The sequence below is a fragment of the Macrobrachium rosenbergii genome, chromosome 13 (genome assembly GCF_040412425.1).
Source record: "Macrobrachium rosenbergii isolate ZJJX-2024 chromosome 13, ASM4041242v1, whole genome shotgun sequence".
NCBI lineage: Eukaryota > Metazoa > Arthropoda > Malacostraca > Decapoda > Palaemonidae > Macrobrachium > Macrobrachium rosenbergii.
The window spans coordinates 36,363,219-36,387,074 of record NC_089753.1 but is presented as its reverse complement, the minus strand read 5'-3'; the positions used below and the strand labels follow the sequence as shown (position 1 = coordinate 36,387,074).

Below are 23,856 nucleotides of genomic sequence, written 5' to 3'. Positions count from 1 at the left end.
GCGCTGTCAAACCGGATCGCCGATAACCAAGCCCGCTGATAACCAGGGACTGCCTGTAATCAGTAAAATGTATGTATTTATTTATTTTTTAAAAATGTTCTCCCCAAGCCAAACAAGCACATAGTTTGCAGTACAATGTATCTCTATCTCCCACTTCATCGAGTTGCTTCTATGTTGTATACCACATTCACGTTGTATAGTACATTTGTTTGCGTACAGGTATTGTAGATTGTGAGTACTGTACACTGTACTACAGTAACCAAAGAGTCTACAGTACTGTACATACTGCACAGCTAATTCATCATCATCATCATCATTCAACATTGATTACTGGTGAGTACCGTACCCATATGATTTAATCTTAATCTTAAACTTTGAAATGATATTACTTAAGGTGTTTTAGCATGATAGTTTAAGGTATACAGTAGAACTGTACTTGGTGTTTGAACATACTGTGCTGATTTTTACAGGTACAGTATATGTACAGCTAATTCATCATCATCATCTTCATTCAACATGTTGAGTACCCATATGATTTACTCTACTGTTATCCTAATCTTAAACTTTGAAATGATATTAAAGTGTTTCAATATCAGTGAAGTGGTGAATTTTCCGCGATATACTTGGAGATACGTTCCACAGAAAAACCCGCAAATAACTGAAAGCACAAATGCTGAACCGAGAATAAGCCGGGACCCACTGTAATTGCTGAGAGAATTACCAAAGACACAACTTCTGTACAGTACAATCAGAAATCAGATTAAAAATACTTCTTAAGAACACAAGCACTAGCAATCAGAGGTATCATTAGTTACAAAAGCCAATCTGAAAGAAGCATATAATCCCTAAAAACTGTATGATTGTCCTTAAAGCCCAATGTATACCACCAGATTTTAAAATCAGTAGTTAGAACTTCTAAAGAAACATTATGACCCACATGTGCTTTCTTCAGACCACAGTTTCAAACACAAACAAAATATAGAATAAAAAAAGTTGCCACAACATTTTGGTGACCTCATGGATTTACTGGTAGACCATCACCAATATAAAAGTAAGGTAGGGGTGTGAATTACTGACCAAGCAATCCCCACTGAAGGGAAGGGCAGTGGGTCTGTCTCTCTTGTTGACTGATGGTTTTACTGTACCAAAGTTCTAATTTTGGCACAAGGCAGTTAGTTACCTTGGTACCAAAGAAAACCTAGGGTAGACTTGTAAAAATTTACTGAAAATTCTAAATATATTGGCAAAATATACTTGATCAATCTAGGGGACCCACAGCAACTATGAAAACAGGCAAGCAAACATCTACAAATGAACAAGGTCATCCAGCAAAAGCGGTTTAGTGGCGCAGACTTGATAAAGGAGGGGAATGGTACACAAAAGCAATCTGCTGATGTCCTGATCAATGTGAAGTAATGAAGGAGATTTAAAGTCTGTCAACTACAATCTTTATGACAAAAGCTGGTGGTAAATGAAAAATACTGACTGCTCAAGATCAGTAGTGCATACAGCATCAGCTAGTACATTCATATGGCCAATTGCTGTGGCCATTATTTTAGGCCTTGGCTTGGTACATTTTTCATAAAATCTGGACTACAGAAAATATATCAGGATTGAACTGTTTCCCCAAAAGGTGAATAAACTTGTGCAATGAAAGTAAAAACAAACAATCTGCTTTGCAGGAAAATAACTTTTCAGACTAATGTCAGTGAGAAAGATAATCCCCCATACATTATTATTATTATTATTATTATTATTATTATTATTATTATTAAGAAATTCGATATTTACTCAAACTCTTGATATACTGTATTACAACTCTCAATACAAACAGAGTTCACAACTCTTTCTGGAAGAAAAAACAATTTACTGCACCTACCAATGCAGATCCAATACCAAACCCAGTAGAATGAGTCCTGATCTATAAAGTATATATGATGGATGACAGTTTCATTTACAATGTCCTATACCTTTACTACACCAGACTCTCCAGTACAAATGTAATTATTTGCTCACGCCATAACCAAAATTAACAAAGATATTGAGAACTGGTGATGGAAATCTCCCTTGATCAGAGAACTGATTACTAAGAAATATTCAAATGGAGAGGGACAACACTTCTTTTCAACCAGAATTTCTTCAGGACCAGAAATGAAGGGTGATGTAGTTGATACTGCTGTCAAGAGCTTTAATGTCTAGTGTTCACATTTGCTGTTCTTAAATGCCAACCTTTAGCTGTGGTGCTTCCTTTCCTGAATTCTGGTTTCTACAGTGACATCTGTCTGTGTCTTCCAAGCAGCTTCATAAGAAACACTACAACGGAGAAACCTTATCCTAATACACACTTGAAAGAGCTATCCACCAACAACAATGACCGATCTTCAATCAAAAGACAAAAACAACCATGAGGCAACAGATATACTAACACATTAATGCCATCTTTGTAAGGAAAATTCAAGCAGAGAAAAACTTTAATGAAATATATAAAAGAGCTTCGAAACATTTGGGTAAGTGTTTCAAGAACTGACTAAATATGCTATGTACAGTAATAGCAAAGTAGCTAGATGTGTTCTCATAGCAAAAGCAGCAAATCTTTATGAACGCTCTGATAGAGAAACAATACTGTCATAATGAGTTTCTAGCAAGAAGCTATATAAAAATGTCTATGCAATATATGATAATTTTAAGCACAATCTAGCAAATGACCAACATACCCAAGATATACCATGACCAAGTACATACATCATATTATAGCTAAATACCAGTCTATAAAACTGTGAGTGACCATTACCTATGGTTAATAATTAAGTACAGAGTTTGTTAACATAAATAATATTTAGTGACAAATAAAATATCTAATCCCAAACTCCGGTAGGTAATCTTAAGAACAATCAATAAATTTTCAAAGTGCAAAAATACAATAACAATAAATTTCAAAACTGTATGCAAATTGTTTGTTTAAATGAGCGGATAAAATTTTTAGTAATATAGGTTTCAGAAGTGCTATTTTTGTAGTTAACATCAACCTATAATTTTTCTCTGTTCATAGCCTTACTTGGGATCCAATTAACATTTACAAATTATGATACAGTGCTGTAAAATCTTGAAGACCAATTAGTAACCTCAAGATTCACTTTATATTCAAAACATTCTATGACTAAAATTACTACCATAAACATACGTTTCCTCCTCCCTGAAACAATTCACTGGAATTCATTAAATACATACAAATATTTTGTCCAAGGATGACCGAAAGAAACATAAATACTTAACTGAAGATTTTTAAATTAAAATGCACATGCTGAAGTACCGTAATAAAACTTTTGTCCACTGGTAACCTAGATATGATAAAATTAAATTTTCAGCATCTGTATATATAAAATGGTTGTTACTGTATTAATTACTGCATTACTAAACACCAAAATCCAGTAGATAATTGGGATAATTATTTCTAATTATATTTCATATTCACGATTGAGTTAGTTATAAAATATAGTTAACCAGAACAATCAAACAGTTCTCAATTCTTAAATGACTGGCCAAAAGAATTTCTTCTTAGAAAATACAGATTAAATTTTCTTTTCAACTCAGAACAGCCTTACACCATGTAATTACCAGTACTGTATTATGACGAAAAAGCTTTTTTTCACACAAGTTGTGCAAACTGCCTTAGCCATGAATGCTCATAAATCCTAGGTAGTTCATTCTCATACGACAATCTGTATTCTCTACAGATGAACACTGATCATGTAAGGTGGGCATTAAGTCACCTGCATTAAATGGATGTCCACTTCTCATATCCTCGTTACTTTGAGATCTAAATTAAGTTCAGTAAAGATGTTAAGTTTTCCACTAAATGTGACAAAAGGCTAATATATGGAAATGACCTGTAAATGCTATAATTGTTTGGAAATTATGTAAATATGGCATTATGTCATATTTTAGGGGGCAAATTCAAGAACAAAAGGTAACTATAATACCGTGGTAAATATGATTTAGCTAGTAGTGTTATTTGTGAGACCACTATAAAACAGATGAAGTCTTCCCAAGGCACTGATTTATTACACAGAGATAGGTTCAAATTCTTCTCTATGGCATACTTTCTATTACAAGTACATAACATGGACATCTACTGTTCTAGTGTTTTGTGTAATTAGTTTTGTATTTGTTTTCATTTTGTGAAACTATTTGCCTAAACTATTTAGGCAGTTGATGTCTGCACTGCTTTACCAACATCTTAGTCATTTTCTATGTATAAATGATTCTTTGCCCACCCCTGAAAAGCACATTCATTGGAAATTTCAAAGTATTTTGTTCATTTCTCAAAACTTTGTCATGTTTTGGATTGGGGTGTATATTACAACTGAAATACTGTACATTGCTTCCCTGACATACTTCTCCCTCACATTACTGCTTTCTCCAATGAACTCAGTACGTACATGGTATATTTTATATATGGGGTTTAACATATTAACCTCTAATGTGAATGATACCATATTGGGTAAAATTCTACTTTCAATGGATTGTTTTTAATTTTTTATATTTTTGGCTGAATCACACAATGCATCACTTACCTATCAAGTTATTTCCTTTAACTGAATCAGGCAACTTTAGGTCAACAAGGAACTGAATATCTAAATGGTTGTGGAGATGAAAGATTGTCAGTTTTGTTTACTGCCTCAGCAGTCAAAGGGAGGACATGTTAGCCCTATTATGATCTCATGCATCACACTGAGAAGGTGGAATCTCTCTACAATGCAGTTGATAAATTTTCCAATCTGCTTTATGTATACTTTTGTATTTGAGATACTGGACCACTGATAATGATGGACAAATATCAAGTTAAGTCAAAAGATAAGATGCAGTGACCTTAGATTGAATTGTGAGTTTCATGGTAGATTTGGCAACACGTTATTAATATTCATTAGTTGTGCAGTATGTTCCAAAATTGTCAACAGAATGACTTTTGGAGTTCAAGATAAGACTTTGTACACAGAAGTCTTAAGTATTGCAATCTATGGCAATGGTTTAAAACATTACTCAAATATATCTGATTACTCAGATTATATAAGAGTGAAGGAAATGTTATTTGGAGGGTACAATATAGTTTAATGGCTGAAATCTGAAAATCAACACTTGTATACTTTATATAAATTGCAGTTCACTGGTGTCTATATTCATAGACTAATGAAGTTGACAAGTAAGTATCACCAGCTGACAGCAAGGTCTTCATCTAAATAATTCCCATACCCACCAAACAGCCACAAATTAGTGACAGCTGTATCCTTGCATGTTATCTACCCCTGGGACACTACTCAGATATACACATCATTTCTGAGTACCTTAAAGGCTGTTGATTTACTTGAGTTTGTTGGAAACATGTAAAACATTATCTGGTTCATGTTAAAGGAACCAGCTTAATGGGTGTTTGGAAGAAAGATTGGTTTGAGTGGGTTTTAGAGCATATGAAAAAATAATAAACAAATGCACGGGGACATAAGTGATGCTGGAAATGTCCTTTATCAATGTCTGCAGTGTGCTGTGTGAGGAATACTGTAGGCAATACCACTCAATAGGGCCATCTTCAAGAGTATAAAGCTGTTCTTTGTAAGAATTTGCTCCACCTTCATTAACACATTCACACAATTCCATTACAAATATTACAGTACTGTACTGTACTGTAATGGACATCAACTCATGTAAAACAAATAACATGTCCCTGCTGCAAAAGTCTATCATAGTTTTAACACAATGCATTATATATTTCAATCTTCAATCTTTTTTTTTTACTTTGAAGAATAATTATTCACCTAATGTTCAGTGTTTAAGTTCTAATGTTGAGTAAAATAAATCATGCTTTAATGAATGATTAAATTACCTGTCTGTAGGGAAATCATTATGAAGTGAATTCCTTTCACTGTACAGTAGTACATATTTCAATATGATATAGCGCATTATATAATGACCGATAACTGACAAAATTTATTCAAACAGTCCTATTTCCCATCAACAACAATGGCCCTGATTAGATAAAATATCTTACGAGTAATTATTTCAGAAGACTCAATAAAATTTAACATTTTTTCTCACACAAAAGAGAACGGTTGGCAAAAACCATACCATAAAAAGATATTTTTTTAGCATGGCTCCTTGCTGAAATATTCTAATAATAACTAAAAGAAAAGAAGAAAGGAAAAGCGCTCCGGGCGGACTAAGTATTACCTTTACCTTCCCACCTCCTCCTCCTCCTCCACCTCCACTTGTCTCTGCCATTGCAGCATTTCGGTTACGTGTTGAACCAGTCGGCATGATTAGTGTCATGTTGTCAATTTCATTCTGGCTAATAAAGTTCGTTTCCTCACGACGGAAGTACTGAAATGTGCAAAATAAATATGTTTGGAAAAAATACTTTGTGCTGTCAACACAGTTAATACTATTACATTATAAGCACACTATATACAATACTGTATATCAAAATAGCAAAATGTAGCACTAGCTTCTGTGAAACTTCACTACATAATAGTAAGATAGCAAATTTAATTCTTAAAAGCCATTCCATAATTATGCTTAATATGGTTTAGTTCTCTCCAGGTTATAAAATGAAAAACAACTCAGTCACACTAACCTGTGAATTGGACCAAATATGGAAGATGCTAGCCACTCTGTTGTAGACATCTTCTGCCTCTGGTACACTGTTCTTGAGCCACTGATTCCTCTGCTGATCTACATATTTTATTAGCAGAGGATAAAAGGCATAGATGTCTCGGGTCAGCAACTGCCATTCCTCTTGAAGCTGACCTTCAACCTGTAGCAAAAATGATTAAATGTGTCAAAAGAGAAGAGGAAGTGTTGATATACAGAATAAAATCAGAATTCATAATACCTGCTCAAGAAGTGAGAAGCTGTGCTGTCAAAGGCTGGCTTAATCAAACAACATCAATAGTAATATGGCTTCAAGATTCTAAAAGCAAACCATTAATTTCAAATAAAAAAACTAAATTTTCATACAAACCCATCAACCATAATTGGCATTGGTTTGCAGTGTCAAATTCCCAAAACTTGTAGCTTCTAAAGTCTCAAAATCAGCAGTAGGCTAGCACATGTATCTTAGAACCTTCTGTAGAGAGACAGTGGCCTCATTCTTTCATGTAAAACTTGTAAAAAAGTCAGAATGAGGAGACTGAGCGGAAAGCAACTTTAATATGAATGACGGGTTTGTATAAAAAAATTTCATCTAGTAAAACTTTAGTTCTTTCTTACCAAACCAATAAGTCATAATTGTAATAAGCCTGAATTGTTATTTAGGAGGGATAACAAGAAGGGGTGATCCCCATCTACAGCTAAGTTTCTATGAGTCTAGCAGAACAATTGAGGACAAATAAGTCAAAACGTAACTTCATGGGGATACAGTAAGCAGCAAAGTCCTGAGAGAGAAGTAATAGATCATATCTAGTGAAACTTCAGCATGTAGCAAAGATCAATCAAGCACTCAAATGAGACCCGGCTAATAACCCAGGGGAATCACATCTCTTATGAAGGAACAAAATAACTCCACATCTTTCTGTTTGATTTTTCGCATGTAAAATGAGCTAAAGATGACTGACTTCTAAACATACTTGGATATGGGATAGTCTTGAACTCAACATTTCTCTTATGGGAAATAGAGATCAAAGTGGCGTCTCTCTTGATCAACTACAACTAATCTGATTCTGATCAGCCTTGTCTGGGGACACCTCTGTACATAGTGAAGAATTACCAGTCTGGGCCAGGAAGACATTACAGTACATCCTAAAGATCTGCCTCCACTCCTGATGCAAGGACAGGAAAAGTCTGAAGTTTCACTTCAAATTCTTTTCTCCTTCACAAGGTATGGAACACTAACTGAGAAAAGGATGATCGCCTTCCATAAAAGACCACTACCCTACATGCAGCTTGCTCATATGCCTTGAAGACATCAGCTAATGGAAAAATGGACTTTATGGGAGGATACAGAAAAAACCTTTGAACCAACTTGTAAAGCATCCCTTACTAGACTTGGACAGCCACAGAGAGCTTAACCTGGACGGATGGATTATCCTACAGGGAAGCCTTTCACAACGTGCTATAAGAAACAAGTGAGGTACAGTACATAGATAATAACTTCCAATCATCTGAGTTTCAAGAACTTGAGATAACGTTGTTCTTCACCTCTTTAATACTTGCACTGACACCTTCTGAAGGCACAGACTACTGAAGAAGACCTCATCCACAGGAAAATAATACTGAGTGGAGGGAATAACTTAATTTTGGAAGAAAAGGTGCTTCAAGAGTTTGGCAAGTTCCTGGTATGGTCCACCAGCTGCTACCGGAAGTCTGCCTACCAGTCGTACTGAGACCACAGAGGCAAGACCAGCATCATCTTTGTAAGGCTTGAGACTCTCAATTTCATCAGTACTGTATCTGTCTGATTAGATTTTATGGAGGAAAGGCATACAAATTAAGGTTAACATAACTTTTAAACAACAGCACCTAACTTTCCAGCTGTTGTGGCTGACCTCATTACTGATCCATTTTTAGTCTCTTTTACAGAACCATTTGTTTTTGTTTGACTGTGCACACATAAAATATAGATCATGATTATGTTCTTTTTCTGTTTAAATAAGAGTATACTAATTTTATGTAAAACCTACAATATAAGATAGGATGAGAAGGAAAGTGAGACAGCTATTGTAGCATATATACAGGCAGTCCAGTAAACACAAAATTTTGACTTATAACTTTTCAAAGATACAAACTTCCATGCCTGCATGATATGTAGGATACATAAACAGATTCTGATCTTTTCTGTTTTCCTCAAGAGAACACAGGAGAAGCATACTGTTCCTCAGACTCTCCTGATTTTTGAAGATGCAAAGAATAGTTGATCTACTTAACTCCACTGCCTTGAGCTGCTTCTGAAAAGCAGTGCATAGGTCCGTTATTAATCCCTCTGAGATAAAATACTTGTAAGCATTGCATGGCATTTCTTGGGCTATTCTAAGTCAAAGACATTGTGCAAAATCATCCATGGTCAACAGTACTACAGCTTGTTTTCTGTAGGAAGGAGCCTGTTCCACAACAGCCACCTGCTCACTGAGCAGTCCACATCTTTCTTGAGGGAGATTAAGTCAACTTAAGAGGAAAATCCTTACACAACTTAACCCTCTCAGAAAGTACCTGTCTTATGTTAATACAAAATTTGGAAACATTTATTAAAACATTTGTCACATTTCGATTATGACTAATGGTTTGTTATGAAACAATCTAAATTCTGAGATGTTAGTTACTAACAACAAAGTGTACTGCCCTCTAACCAATTATAGTACTGTACTTAAAGAAAGCCTCTGGAAGTTTTCTTTGCTTGTTTTTTACTGTGAAATAATTTTTAAAAAATCTTACTTGACTTGTGTCTTCAGTTGATGACTTCAAGAAGCTTCTGAGATTTTCTTCCTTATTGTACATATGTTCTGTTCTCTTATACACTCTCTCCGCGAGGGGTAGGTAAGGATCTCTCAATAGCTCTTCACTGGAGTTGATGATGATCTGCTGAGTATAGCCTGCAATACGTGTCATCCATGGAGCATTTTCTACGCCCACATGGTACATGATGAGACGCAAGACGAGACGTAGCAGTTGGTTCATGTGCTCACAAGTTACTCCAGTAACGTGGTTCCTTATAAGACAAAAAAATTGACAATAATGGGCTATAGTAATTATAGGAATAAGAATCTAATTTTATCCTGATAACATCCTAACCAATTCTTACTTTTACACTACAGATTACCTCAATTTATCAGAATTCTGTACTTATCAGCTACATTATTTTGATGGTTTTTTGCTAGGCTACCTTTTTAGACAATGATACTAGTTTGTATCAATCTCTTAAATGGAATGTTAAGCATTAAATATAGGTTAGCTTAGACTAAAAGATTTGTCAAATTATTGTTAGTTGTGGGATATTTGAAAATTTCCAAGGATATACTGCAGGGTTTTGTTACTTATCAGACTTTTTTAAGTCTGAGAAAGTGACTTACCCTTCAGATGGATTAACATTATCTGGTCCCTGGTTCCACCAGAAGGGAAGGTATGAACATAACATGGGTAGGATGACATCAATGATGTGAGGCATATCGGAATGTTTTCCCTCTTCGTCTACGAATTTCTCCACTTCTTTGATCAGAGTCTCTAAGGAGGGAATGGCTGTCTCCATCTTAACGATTATTTCTGAAAATTAATGGACACTTTTCACTCACAGTTCATATCGCAACAGAAAATAATATAAATTATAAATGCAAGAAACTTGATGGATTTTTTCTCTTACAGGCACAATGTCTATTTTGGTGATCATAGGGTGTTCTCGGTGTCTCTCTAAGATCTGGCTAATGAACTGTGCCAAAAACACTGTTTTGGGAATCAAAGTTCATTTAATAAGTCTACTTAACATAGATATTAAGCTAAAATTCTAGATTCTAATGTAGCTACTCCAAAGAATTTATTTCTATGATTACTGTATATCAGAAGCAATTGATCTTTGCAAAGATCTGGTATGCTCAAAGACTTTGACAATGTTACCCCTAATTAGTCTGGGACTCAGAAGTTTCAATGGTTCAAAACACACCTTGGGCTTCTAAAGACTGGTCAGCTATGCGATTATGTATACTCCAAGGATTGTTCTTGTTCATCATAGGCTCCAAGTAAGCAACTGGGAAGGTAGCAGCAAAGGCTCCCAAGGCATTGCCAATGGCTGGTCGGTGACGGTCAATCTCCTTCTTCATGAAGGTCTTTCCACCATCCAGGCTCAAATCAGTGCCCAGCTGATAAAGGGCTGCAAGGATCTTGTAACAAGCAACTTGAATTTCATCCACTGTAAAGGAAGCAACAAGTAATATTACCATTTTGCTGTGTGCTGATACATTATTTAAGTGAGAAAATTTTACAACCATATCTTATTCTACGAGGATCACGTTAAGTTTACATTATAATTAATAACAGCTTTTCACTTAAAATCTAACAATCATTCATATGTTACTGAGAAATAACTAACAAACAAACACTTAACATCAACTGAAAATAGACTTACATAAGAGATCTTGTCCAAATTCACAAGCAGCTGTATGGTCGAACAGAGATGTTAAGACTGGAAGCAATACAGTTTGTACGTAGTTCAGGGACGCAGATGTCTTCAGATGAGTGCCTCGGATGTATGCATACTTACCCTGAATATGGAAAGAACAATCCTTTTGTAAAGGCCAGATTCTGAAATCTAATCTCAATAAAAGTTGTAATAAAGAAATGGCTATACTACCAATAATCCTTCCTTGAAATCATCTCATTACAAGTCTTTCAATCTTTATTGCACTGTACAAGTGTATAATTTTCAAAAATGAGATTCATATAAACACCATAAACAAAGCTTTAAAACTACATTTATATTATCACATTATGTTATACCATCTGACAGCACTCGCCCCGTGAATTCACAATTCAATGAAAATTTGTTTCTTGTAATTACAGTACACCATAGGATATTGAGATTCTTTGTTTGGTCAGATTCTACAGTTAAATACTGTAATATAATCTATACATCTCACCATTTAGGGATGTTAAAAACCTTTAGACATTACATCAGAGGCATATTTGAGTACAGTAGTTTTAATTTTGAGACCCTAACAGTCTAAACTCACCTCTTGTAAGCAATGAATACAGTACTCAAGATCAACAGCTGCATTGTTGAAGAAGGTAAGCATTGAAGTGCGAACAAATTCAGGCAGATTCTTAGTGAGGGTCTTAGCATCAACTGCTCGAACTATCACCTGGAGACACTTCACAGTCACCTGTGATGGCAAAATGTAAAAAAAAATTTATCAGAAAAAGTGGAAGGAAAATATTTTAATAACACAAAAAATGTTAACATCAGCATAAGAAATTTATTAAATTTTTATTATAATATAACTCAAAATTAATAAAAAAGAAATTTTCAGTCACTGTTTACCAAAGACTTTGAACAATTATTTTTGCTCAAAAATTCCTTATTAATTTCAGGCAACGAATTAATAAATTTAAGGGATAAGAATAGCGTAAAAACCATAAGAATAACAAACATATTGTATACATTATACTTTATTTAAGAATCAACAAAATTCATTCTGCATATGTACCAAAAAGTACCAAATGACATGAAAATTACAGATTGAATTTCAGGTGCAAGGAAATTCTTGCAAAAAAGCACCGATGATCCATACACACATACGCAGCATAATTTTACCCACCTTTGTGTCGGATCCAAAGCACACAAGCTTTAGTCTCATGAGATTAGCCAGTTTACAGAAAAGTGAAGCCACCATTTCCTTCTCCTTGAGTGAAGCAGCTCCCACCATGTTGGTAGTTAGGGCTACTGCCAAGAAGTAGTTGCGGTTTGTGCTGGAAAAGGAATTGAAACTGTTATCGTCTCATGGCAAACACCAGCATTTATATGAAATATGTTATAGATTTATCATTATTTATTCTCAAAATGGTCTATTACTGCCATAAGGGTTAGATTTCACTCTTGCTTAGTTTTATCTTTCTCTTATCTTTGGCTCTTACTTTGTACTTGGCCCTGCAAAGGGCACCTGTCTGTTCATCTCACTAATCCTTTTGAGCAATAGAGCATCTGCTTTACAATGGCATTATAAGCCTTGCTTGAACTTATGAGCATCAGTATCAATAATCTATTGCTTCTGGGCAGTGTGGCAATGCTTAGGCAAAGCAAGTAACACACTAGTTCTTGGGGAGCATGCACTGAAGGCAGAGGAATCTCCCTTTTGAAACACATTTATAGAAGATAGCCACAGACACACACACGCACACACACACACAAACACACACACACAGCCAGCACTAACACACAGCCTCATCCCAAATAAATCTTACAGTTCCACAACCTGGCCAAGGTGAAATTGGGTAAAACTCATAAAAATCACAGGCACAAAAATAACAGTCTAATAGTCATGGGATAGGCAAAAATTAAAACACATCACAATAATGTTAAAGTGAAGGTTTTACCCATTATAAATTGTAATTTGACACTTGATCTAATGCCTTTAACCTAGTGACACAGCAACAGTACAAGTAATAGATTTGAAAACCCTGTGACATTTATGCTTAGTGAGAAAGGTATTTTTCAATAAAAAACATATGCTTTACCTCACTTGCTGTATCTGACCTTGTACTTAGGAACTTACCTAAAGTACTTCTCCATGAAGGGCAAGACAACCTTCGAGAAGAACTTAACATCCTTTGTAGAGGTCTTGAAGGAAGAACGTCTTGAAAGGCTGGAAGACGGCTTCAACAGCTTCATGTTTATGGCTGCACAATCCAGATACTGAAGAAGTTTACCCAATAGACTGTAGGCAAACCGGCGTTCCACAGCCCCTGCAGCAGCTCCACCATCATCACCACTGCCGTGGGACCTTCAAAAGGGAAGACAAAGGGTGCTAATAATATCATTCTATTTATGACTGTAATTATCAACATAGAAAAATACTAAAACTTATGGAAGGAAAAAATGGAATAACTATTCTATAGCTGAGGCAATTTCTTATCAAATATGTATGTGCATGATTAACAATATCCCTTCTATTTGTGATCTGAAAATTGCTTTCATGGATTTCACTATACAACCAAAAAATTCTGAAGGCTCTGCATGTTAAACAACAATCAGATCACTAAAGTGAAATCCTTAAATCTCAAATGGTGAAAGGGTTCAACATAGAAAATAAAAGAAACTATCATTTTTAACTCACCTGCACAGTCGGTATCCCATAAACTGTAGGTACTTCAGAAGTTCAACAGAACGGAAACGGTCTTTGCGTTTTTCCTTTTCAGTGAGCATGTCGTAAGGAACCATCTGTGGTGGGAATCCTCCTCCTGCAAGAGAGTATGGAATACAATTTTATTTTATTAATTGTGGATACAGTAACATCTTGAAGTTGAGATCTGAAAAATTACTAAAATACTTTTACCCCTTTTTCATTGCAATCACAGCTCCTCTTCAAAGCAAAAATTCTAAAAATTATCTGTCATTTTTACTTATTTTTTAAAAGCTATAAACCTTATATACAAACCACAGGCTTCAAGTTCGTCCTTCTTGCGCTTGGCCCAGATGTCGTGGGCATTCTCAGCAAGTCTTTCAGCCATGTTCTGCATTTCCCTAGACAATGTGAGGTTAGTCATGTCTACAGGTTGAGGGTTGTAGTTGTAGATATCAGTCTGCAAATGAAATGAAGATGATGAGTTATCCCCTTCTCTCTTGTAAAAAATAACAAAAAAACATCTGGATAATGGTCTTTCGACATCTAAGAGAAGAATTTTATAAAGAAGAAGAATATATTCTAGTCATCTTTAGACTTCCAAGAATGGAATTTTATAAGTAAGAATATATTCTAATCATGTTAAATGCATTATACACAGCTAACAAATTAACATAACAGAATGAAAAAGCAGTCAATCAATTTACCCAAGGTAAGACTTAACATCAAAAAGAGCAGATACAAGCCAAATAGCACTTACGGTATCTTGACGGTGAATTTGTTCACGAGCAGATGAGTTGCTGCTTTCCATACTCTCATATTCAATATTCCAGTTGATGGCCAGAAGAGCTTTAAGCGCATCCCTTACTGGCTCTTTGTATCGTTCACGTTCCTGTAGGATCAAAAGTATTGAAAAGAATACTTAGGAACCTTCCTGAGATTAATTAAGTGAAATTTTTTTCACAAATAATCTAGTGGGAACCACAACTTCACTAAATTATTATTGACTAATAATTTATGTCTGAGTCCTCTGATTTACCATACTGTTATTATTTATGACTTATCACTTTCTGGAAAGATATTCTTGACAAATTACTGACTCCTTTCGTGAGACACTCGGTTGATGTTCAAATGTAAACTAATGTCACTATATAAGTTTATCTGTGAGTTTACCAAAAGCATTTCATTCACAGTAATGCAACCATAAAAGCTGATAATTCTGCAAGAACATCTGAGCTGAATAGTGACGAATTAAAACCATGACACTGACATCAGCTACTGTATTTGAAACAACTCACGTAGTCAGAGAGCATCAAGTATGGCTTGAGTCTTGGGTGTCCCTTTTCTTCAAAGGTGTAGGTATCACTGTAAGACCACCCATTCTCAAGTTTCCTAGAGGCCCATGCATCATGATAATGCTCACTGAACTTGTCAAGGAGGGTAGCGATGTCCGTGCTCAATTCAACCCTAAAGGGAGAAGTAATGTCAATTATACCTCCATATGGCATACCTGATACAGTAACTTGTTAGTTTACAGGCTAGTTTGAAATCATAGCTTATTATTCAATGGCAAGACATGATTAATGGGTTTGCATGAAAAAGGTGTTTTTATATTATAAAAACACCACCTTGTAAAACCCAAAACAATTAATTCTATTCTTGATCTCAATAGTATATGATTACATGTAGGTACAGTATATTCATTAAATGGAAGAGCTAAAAATTATCAGGAAAGAATATTATATATGAATACCAAAAATAAAGATGACCAATATTTGCAATCAAATATTAGCAATATACTTTCACTGTAGCATTTCATACCAAATGAACTATCACTAATGGTAACCTACATAGTCCCCCATACACACAAACGTAGCTAAGCCTACTCACCCAGTCGTGTCAATAGGCATAGGATTATAGGGACCCTCAGCACAAGATGAAGTATTGTAGAGTTCATCTTCATAACCATGTGTTAATGAATAATCTGGAGGAAGTGAACAGCCAATGGCAGAGAGGCAAGGCAAGGCCTAGAATGGAAGGAGGAAAGTTACAAGGGTACAAAAGTCATTTGAATCATAACATGAATCTATTACTATCACATGCTGTCTATTTTGTGCCATTACTGTAAAATCACTTAGACTTTAATTCAGTCCTTTTGAGCATAACTTTAAAGTAAATCAGCATACCTGAGTGAAATTTATTTTCAACTGATAAGATAATGATGACAGCTCAATCAAATACAAAGTCTTACATTTTAGCATAAACCAACAAAACAAATTACATGGTAATGCTTAAGTCTAAAAGAAATGTTACACCACACAAATATAGTACTGTAATGACAAAATCAGATTCATTACAGTTTATTTAAATAAGTACTGTTGCACAGGAAATAAGCTATACCAACCTTGCTAAACAGCTCTGGGTCATACTCCATCTTGGCAAGGGAATCAAAGATGTTGGTGAAGAGGATCATTGTAAGACGTTTCTCCTCTTCTGAAGCTGTGCCGGGGGTATTGGATGATGTGTTGTAATATTTACTACAACGTTCATAATGGAGGGTTAAGAGCTGTAACAGAAAAAAGTTTTGTATCAAACGTTTGATTTGTAGTACTGTTTGACAGTTTTACACTTATCAAACGTTCTTCTTATTAAAGAGCTTTTTATCAACATCACCCAAAATACAGAGAAAAATCTGCAGGAGAATTATACTCTATGCATCAGATATTGTAGAAATGGCAATGAAGTCATTAAATTACAAGAAAATCTAACAAACTCTTACTCTAAGGGCAACAGTCGTATATTCGGATAGTTTCGAGACATCAATAGTCAGCTTGCGAAGGAGAGGCAATAACATGGCAGGCTGCATCTCCCTGGTGAGCGCTATTAAGAAATCAGAAACAGCTTCACGCTGTCCTTTGGTCAGAATCTGAAATTATTAACAATGCTTTCACTTAAAAAAAATTAAAATGACAAGTTTTGATAGAAAAGGGATTTTGACAGAGGAAAAATCTATTTCTGAGGAAGGTCCCGTGTCAGCCGGTGAAATTCCATTACAGCACGAATTTCTAGGTATAACAATGCTAGATATACCAGAGAAAAAGAGCTTTCAGGAAAGCTGGGGTTACTACCCCAGTCGACCGTCTTTTAGAAGACGTCGGTATAATGAAGGGTGAGTGAAATACCACTACCACGGAAATATACTCGAAAGACCTCTCCTTATCAAAACCCCGTAAAAGAGCGGTGAGCCGTTACAGCTCCACACTCTACACCCGCCAGGACGGCGACACCAGCGCCACCTGCTTCATTCCATTTTCTAGCACGTGATTCGTTCGCTTTTAAATTCACTAACATTCCAGCATCTATATACCACAATACAATCTATATGAAAAGATGATGAAGCAGTGCAGAAATAAATCAAAGCAAGAAATTTATGTCTTAACAATTACTAAAATAACACTTTTGATATTTTAGCAGTGATGACAATAATGCCAATAATGGATACACGAAACTGTCAAATTTCCAACTGAAAAATTAGCATACCGTAATACAGTACTTCAAAATTTTGTGGACTAACACACTAACAATTAATATAGCATACTTTATCCCTCATTTGTGAAGAGAAAATATGCTTCTTTCATCTAACCTTGCACTTGGAGAGTCGGTACACTGTGTGAAGAGTGGCATCCAGCAATGGAGCATGCTGTTCAGCCTCAGAATAGAAACTAGAGTGGGAGATCAAAGCGGGGAGAATGGAGTTGCCTATATATCTATTCAAGGCCAAGCCCATCTCTGACTCTGACCCATCAGACTGTTGGAAAGAAGAAAAGGGTATCAAATACAGGTCTCATATCACAAAAAATAGCTCATCCCAAAAAGACTTTAACCCTGTCAAGAATATTTTCCGATTAAAATTGGTACTGATCCCTCAATACGCTGAAATTTATATTCAGAAAGATATTGTGCTTTTTCTATTTATAATAACTGTTAAAATGGAAGACTATAACCTTGTCAAGCATTGTGGCAGCACGAAGATCAGGTAAGAAGGCGTCTTCCAGCAAGCTGAAGAAGAGGTCCTTGTTATCCATACCATATACACGTTCCAGGAAAAGTACCACACTCTGCTTGTGGGCTGGAATGAGGCCAGGAGGAATGTCACTGCGGCCTTCATCTGCAGCAGTGTTGGACAGAGTGAAGCGAAGTGACAGCACACCCTGCAAGAAGCAAGGAAAGAGTTCATTTTAACCCAAGCCCTTTTACTAACAATATCAAGCAGAATATTGTATAAATTATCTGAGGCTAAAAATCTACTGTATCATAAAGAAATTTCAACAAGTTCCACTATTTTCATATGAGGGATGAGAGACAGTGCAGTACAATAAAGTTTGTGGCTAAGCATACAAACCTGCAAATCCTCCAGGGGCACCAAAGACCTCAAAATAGCTCTGGCTCTGAGACTGTCATTTTTACCCTGAGCTATGACATTGGCCTCGGGGGCACAGCGTCCCATAAGATCCACCAAGGTGCAGTAGAAGTTGAGGATGGCAGCACCAGTGTCAATGTAATCCTCATCATCATCACCCGCTGGCATTGGATGGTCAATGGGTACAGCACCTTCTGCCTCAGCACCAAGGCGCTGAGCAGCAATGCGCTCAGACATCTGAAATAGAAGCACAAAGTAGCAGGCTGTTTCCAGATTACACAGTACATAGGTGACACAATAAATTTTGAATCTTTAAAATTCACTTATGAAAATGTTGACAATATTTTCATAATTCATATAATTTATGAATACTGTATTCATAAATGAACAAAGTCAGTATTTACAGATAGCCACATTGGTGGCCTTCCCAAATCATATGCATTCCATTTCATATTTCAAAGAACATCACTTGCTGGCTGGCATTACTGCATATATATCAGAGATCCAAAGGATCCAGGCAACAGAGCCTCATTTTCTAAGTAAACTGGACAATTAGCTATGAGAAAACCTGTGGGGTTAGGAGATTATAAGTATTAGGTCTGTGTGATAGAGCTAATTTTTAAAAAATTATATGTTTCAAAAGAAACCTAGTACAGTACTGCCCTCATAAATGGTTCAACTGCAATTTAGATGGGAAAGCTCAGCTGTTAAAACCTATGAATTGGCTGTCTGGAATGCAAGATCCAAGAGCTCCTGGGTTAACAAGGATCCTGTAAGGATGAAATGCTAAGGAAGTTATTCAAAACTAAGGTGTTCGTACTTTATTGGGGAAAAGTCTCCTGAAATTTAATTTTGAGGGATGTCCTAAAGAAAGGAGGAAGTAGGTAGGACTATGCTTGTACTACACATACCACTGCTACTATATACAGCAATAAACAGAGATCAGGAAAACTGATTGCAGCACCCTTAAGAAAATTTTATCAATGCCTGGCACTTTCTTTTGTCCCACAATGAGAATACTTTTTTTATACCAACAGGCTAGACACATGAAATGAGACCCTAGCCTGCATGGAATCTCAGGATCCATGAGGCACATCTGAAGAGATGCTGCCCAGCACTTGATGTTCTTTTAAATGGTAAAGGAGTACCTAGGATTAGTGAGAACCACAAAAGTTGGCTACTTTTGTGTAATGAATTTCTTCAGAAACCACATATTTGTGCAGTACATTCTTTTCCCAGAATTATAAGGAAATGCTTTTGCAATAAAAACAAAACCAACATTTCATATAATACAATCTAGATAAGGGCAAAAGTTTGAATAACAAACTACTTTATGTGTATTTCCCTATACTGTATGTAAATAAAAAAACATGAATACATTCCAAAAACACCATAAACCTTAATGAGATGAACCCTCATGCTTCCTGCAAAATGAACCTCCTTGGCACTCCTTCCAAACATCACCATACTAAACAATCTCTCATACCTTATTTGCATCAATAATAGCACACAGCAATCCCTCTCCCTCTCCTCTCAGTGCTGGTCCAAGACACTCAGGACGACGGATGAGTAAACGAATAACAAGGTTGGCATTTTCCTCCACACTCTCCCCTGGAAATGCAAATGACAAAATTATAACAATAAATATTTTGGATGTTTCACAGGATACTAATATGTACTGTATGCTCTTAAAGCAACCACATATTCCTGTAAACAAATGTATTACAGCATATGCAGTTTTTGCTTTTGATAGTATGATAAAATAAATGGCCTTTCACAATCAATATTACATATTTTGTTTAAAGAGGACATTAGCTTCAATACACATTAACTATTGCTATTAGTATCCATAACCATTAATGTAATCTACACACCCATACCTATTATACCAAACATGTAATCTACAAAACACTGTCTTCAAGATCAACTAGTTTTGTTCATATTCTCATTACTATCTTTAGAGCCACAAACACAGTATGCAGTACTCTACAATAAAGGTGGTTTACTTTCTAACATCAATGGGAAATATGTTTGGTCCACTAAAATAACCATCATATATTATAGCCTACATTTGTGGTCTTCAAGAGCCTTGATACTCCAAAAGAACATGTACCCTATGGCTCCTAGGTTTCATGCAGGTGAGAACTTCACTTTTCATGCTTCTATATTGCTGCTAACGTTATATTCCCGTATCTCGTGTTTTATTCTGTTATTTTCTCATTAATTTACATAGCTATTATTATATTCCCCTTTTCAATTTTCTGTAAAAGAAAACTATTGTGATGGCTTTACCTGTCCGTACGCACTTTTTCTGTCCGCCCTCAGATCTTAAAAACTACTATGGCTAGAGGGCTGCAAATTGGTGTGTTGATCATCCACCCTCCAATCATCAAACATAAGAAACTGCAACTCTTTAGCCTCGGTAGTTTTTATTTTACTTAAGGTTAAGATTAGCCATGGATTGTGTGTCTGGCGGCACTTTCCGGAGGCATGCAACGCACTTTCATTTGACTGCATCTGGGGAGCAGCTGAGCATTGGCCGGTGGTAGCTGATAGCTTTATGCAGCACTATAGGCTGTACAGAATACTCTATTATGCCGAAGGAACTTTGGCTCATGTTTTACTTGTTACTCTTGCCCCTTCCCTTGTGCACTAAGAGAGCTGGTGGCTGATTTAATGAATTATCATAACTCATCATCTGTTCCTGTGAGATTTATCCTTCACGTTATGAGCATTCAGGCAACATCATTTGGAGAATATGATGAGTACAGTCCTCCACTATGATCTGTACTATAGTACTTCAAGGAATTGCAGTCAAAGACCCCTTAATTTTACACCATTCTATGGGTTTCAACTCTACAGTTATAACTCAGATCTTCTTTAGAGCACTGGGATGCTTGGTTGATATTAGACAGATCCTTCATTGCAATCAACTAATTCCAGGGTTGCCTTCAGCAGCTTAATCCTTCCTTCCAAAATGTATTTTGGGCTATGTTACATAGTGGGTTTGCTAGCAAATGAATTTATTTTTCCATATAAGTTTTTTCCCATACAAACCCCTCATTTACAACCACGGTCCCACCTCCCCACCTCATTGATTTCTCGCAACCATAGGAGCTCATGTATAGTTCTACCATCCAGGCAGCAAAAGGTCTTTCTCTAACTCTAGAACGAAGTGTCTAGGACTCATAAAGACCACAAATGTGGGCCTTGTAAATCATAGGTTGATATTAAAAAATTAATTTCATACAAAAAATTTAACATTTCTGTGATTTTTGGCTAAGTGAGCTTTAATGGATATTTGCCACCCATAGAATAGAAGAAAGAATTAACATCATAAGAGTAAACATTAACAAAAACTGTCTGTAAAACCCTTGTTCCAACTGGAAATCATCAGACTTACATGTCCTCAATGTATCAAAACTGACTTATTCTAATTCAGAAATCATTAATTACTTTGATTTTATTTATATAAAGTAATGTTAATTACCAAAACTGCGCTACCTTACATAATGTGTTACCTTCTTTGACAACGTGAGTGAAGTCCAACTTCATCATTATCTTAAAATTACAGACCTAGTTATGGACATGAAACCAGTTATCCAAATGGTGTAGTTATTAAACAACAAAAATATGTTCTCTGACAAAATACAGTTATTTCAAGAGGCTCGGAACTCTTTGAAGACTATCTTACAGACAACAATCACAAATCCTATGACAAAGAGCAAAAATTAGTCTGAAATGATTTACCAAACACACAAACTCTTAATGAATCAGAAAAAATACAAATAGAACATTACAGTTATAAAAAAAAAGACAGCTATCAACAACCTAAAAAAAAACTCCTATAAGGCTTATCTCTTCTAAATGACAAGGCAATACCATGAGAGAAAAAATACTGTGAATTAATCTGAACTATTTCGACACTGAGGAACAGAGCAGCAAGCAACTGAAAATGGTAAGATTTAACTTGTGATTTCAATTACTGGCATTCCTTTGCCAATTCACATTTAAGGATAAAAAGCCTTTTTAAAGGCTCAAGACAATTGTCCATAAGACACCAAAGTGGAGCTAATGAGGGAAAACTCTCCTCAGACTTTGGTTGCTGGTGATCCAAAATTAATGTATCACGTTACTGCAATATGTTAAATTTTGAGGGATGATTTTTATTTACACTATCAATAATTATTATTATATGATACTTCAGTAGTTGACTATTCTGGATATTATTTCTGACAAACACTTCAAACATGTTTCATTTTATTCCTATTTATACAAATTACTGTATATGAGCAAGCAGTTGTATGTACAAAATTACAAAAACAATTATTGGTTATCTGATACAAAAAGACAATACTGTATATTTATTCCTAGGTAATTAAGGATAGCTCTGTCTCTATGACATTCTTTTCAACCAACAATGTGGTTACGCATATTTATAATAAAAACATTCCACAATCTTTGCCAAGAGGCTGTGTTGTATTATCATCTATTTTCAGGCAAGATTGCCAGCTTATAATACTAAACCACTAAGATGTGAACATCAAAGAAATGCATGTATCATCTAAAGATTTCTAATGGTGTTCACCTACAAGAATTGAATCATATTTGCTGGTAATAAAAAAAATCACGAAAGCCTGTGAAATGCCACAGATATACCCCATCTTCATTTATTAATGTATTTATCTAAAAAACAGCATCTCTCATCTTACCATCCACAGTACTAATCACTACCTGAATTCTTGGGTAATGGGTTCATAAGTAACAGAACATATAGAATACAGTACAGTAACACCAAAATGATAAGTCAGCTGAAAAAGATACAAAACTCTAAAAATAACATGAAACAAATCTACCTTTTGTTTGGGGTTTACGAAACAGGAAAGAAAGAGTTTCTTGAGATGAAATTTGTACACAAGTCGCAGCTTCTAAAATCGCATTTAGATCTGCCTCTCTCTGAGTCCATCATAAAGCTTTAAATCCAGTGCATATGAAGCATTCAGAACCAATGAAATACAATTCAAAACACAGAATAAAAATTATATGCATCTCAAGCAATGCAAAGTGTCTTTTAGCAAAGGCTGAGAATGACTTGAAGATTTCACATGTCAATCTCTTCATTACAAGAAAGAATTATGATGGAGTGCATGTGCATATCCCATGAATGACATCAAATTCCAGTGTTGGCTTGTAGGAACACATCCCATGAATAAGAAATTCCATGGCTTCCAGCAGAATCATATCAAGAACAAGGATGAAAAATGCAGCATGATTAAATATTGATGGAACATAAAACTGCAGAATCAAATATACTGTAATGCAAGAAAATTATATGGACCCACGTACAAATACAATTGCAGTGGAGGGAACAGACAGTGGTAACAGCATCATGATATAAGGAGAGAGAAGTCAGAAACATAGGAACATAAAAATATGTGTTTAAAACATTAAATTAAAAACCTGCAGATATTTTCAGTGCATTTACCATTCACTCATCCCTGTGCAATTTATTCCAAGAAGACTTCTTTGAAAACAGACAGCTCTCTTTAACTACCTTACTATTAAACAAAATAGCCTTATAGCATCTGTTAAAATCTGTGAATTATATGGCCACTAAAAGATAGGGTA

The 23,856-nt window shown here is 35.5% G+C and overlaps 1 protein-coding gene across 30 annotated transcripts in view; it reads right to left on the bottom strand.

Annotated features, from left to right (window-relative positions):
- Nucleotides 1–23,856, bottom strand: part of RyR (Ryanodine receptor) — a 319,932-nt gene that overhangs the window by 70,349 nt on the left and 225,727 nt on the right. For 26 of the 30 annotated variants that reach the window (XM_067115198.1, XM_067115213.1, XM_067115211.1 and 23 more), the window contains 20 exons: nucleotides 19,715–19,839; nucleotides 18,211–18,465; nucleotides 17,813–18,019; nucleotides 17,452–17,616; nucleotides 16,588–16,734; nucleotides 16,213–16,374; nucleotides 15,699–15,835; nucleotides 15,107–15,275; nucleotides 14,569–14,700; nucleotides 14,124–14,268; nucleotides 13,803–13,926; nucleotides 13,242–13,469; nucleotides 12,288–12,438; nucleotides 11,703–11,852; nucleotides 11,099–11,234; nucleotides 10,637–10,882; nucleotides 10,053–10,242; nucleotides 9,418–9,691; nucleotides 6,626–6,805; nucleotides 6,223–6,372 (listed from right to left, as the gene is read on the bottom strand). In XM_067115198.1, coding sequence (XP_066971299.1) covers nucleotides 6,223–6,372; nucleotides 6,626–6,805; nucleotides 9,418–9,691; nucleotides 10,053–10,242; nucleotides 10,637–10,882; nucleotides 11,099–11,234; nucleotides 11,703–11,852; nucleotides 12,288–12,438; nucleotides 13,242–13,469; nucleotides 13,803–13,926; nucleotides 14,124–14,268; nucleotides 14,569–14,700; nucleotides 15,107–15,275; nucleotides 15,699–15,835; nucleotides 16,213–16,374; nucleotides 16,588–16,734; nucleotides 17,452–17,616; nucleotides 17,813–18,019; nucleotides 18,211–18,465; nucleotides 19,715–19,839 — 3,473 coding nt within the window. The remainder of the gene's footprint in view (nucleotides 1–6,222; nucleotides 6,373–6,625; nucleotides 6,806–9,417; nucleotides 9,692–10,052; nucleotides 10,243–10,636; nucleotides 10,883–11,098; nucleotides 11,235–11,702; nucleotides 11,853–12,287; nucleotides 12,439–13,241; nucleotides 13,470–13,802; nucleotides 13,927–14,123; nucleotides 14,269–14,568; nucleotides 14,701–15,106; nucleotides 15,276–15,698; nucleotides 15,836–16,212; nucleotides 16,375–16,587; nucleotides 16,735–17,451; nucleotides 17,617–17,812; nucleotides 18,020–18,210; nucleotides 18,466–19,714; nucleotides 19,840–23,856) is intronic. The other 4 variants (XM_067115208.1, XM_067115209.1, XM_067115218.1 and 1 more) reach the window with 1 other exon arrangement.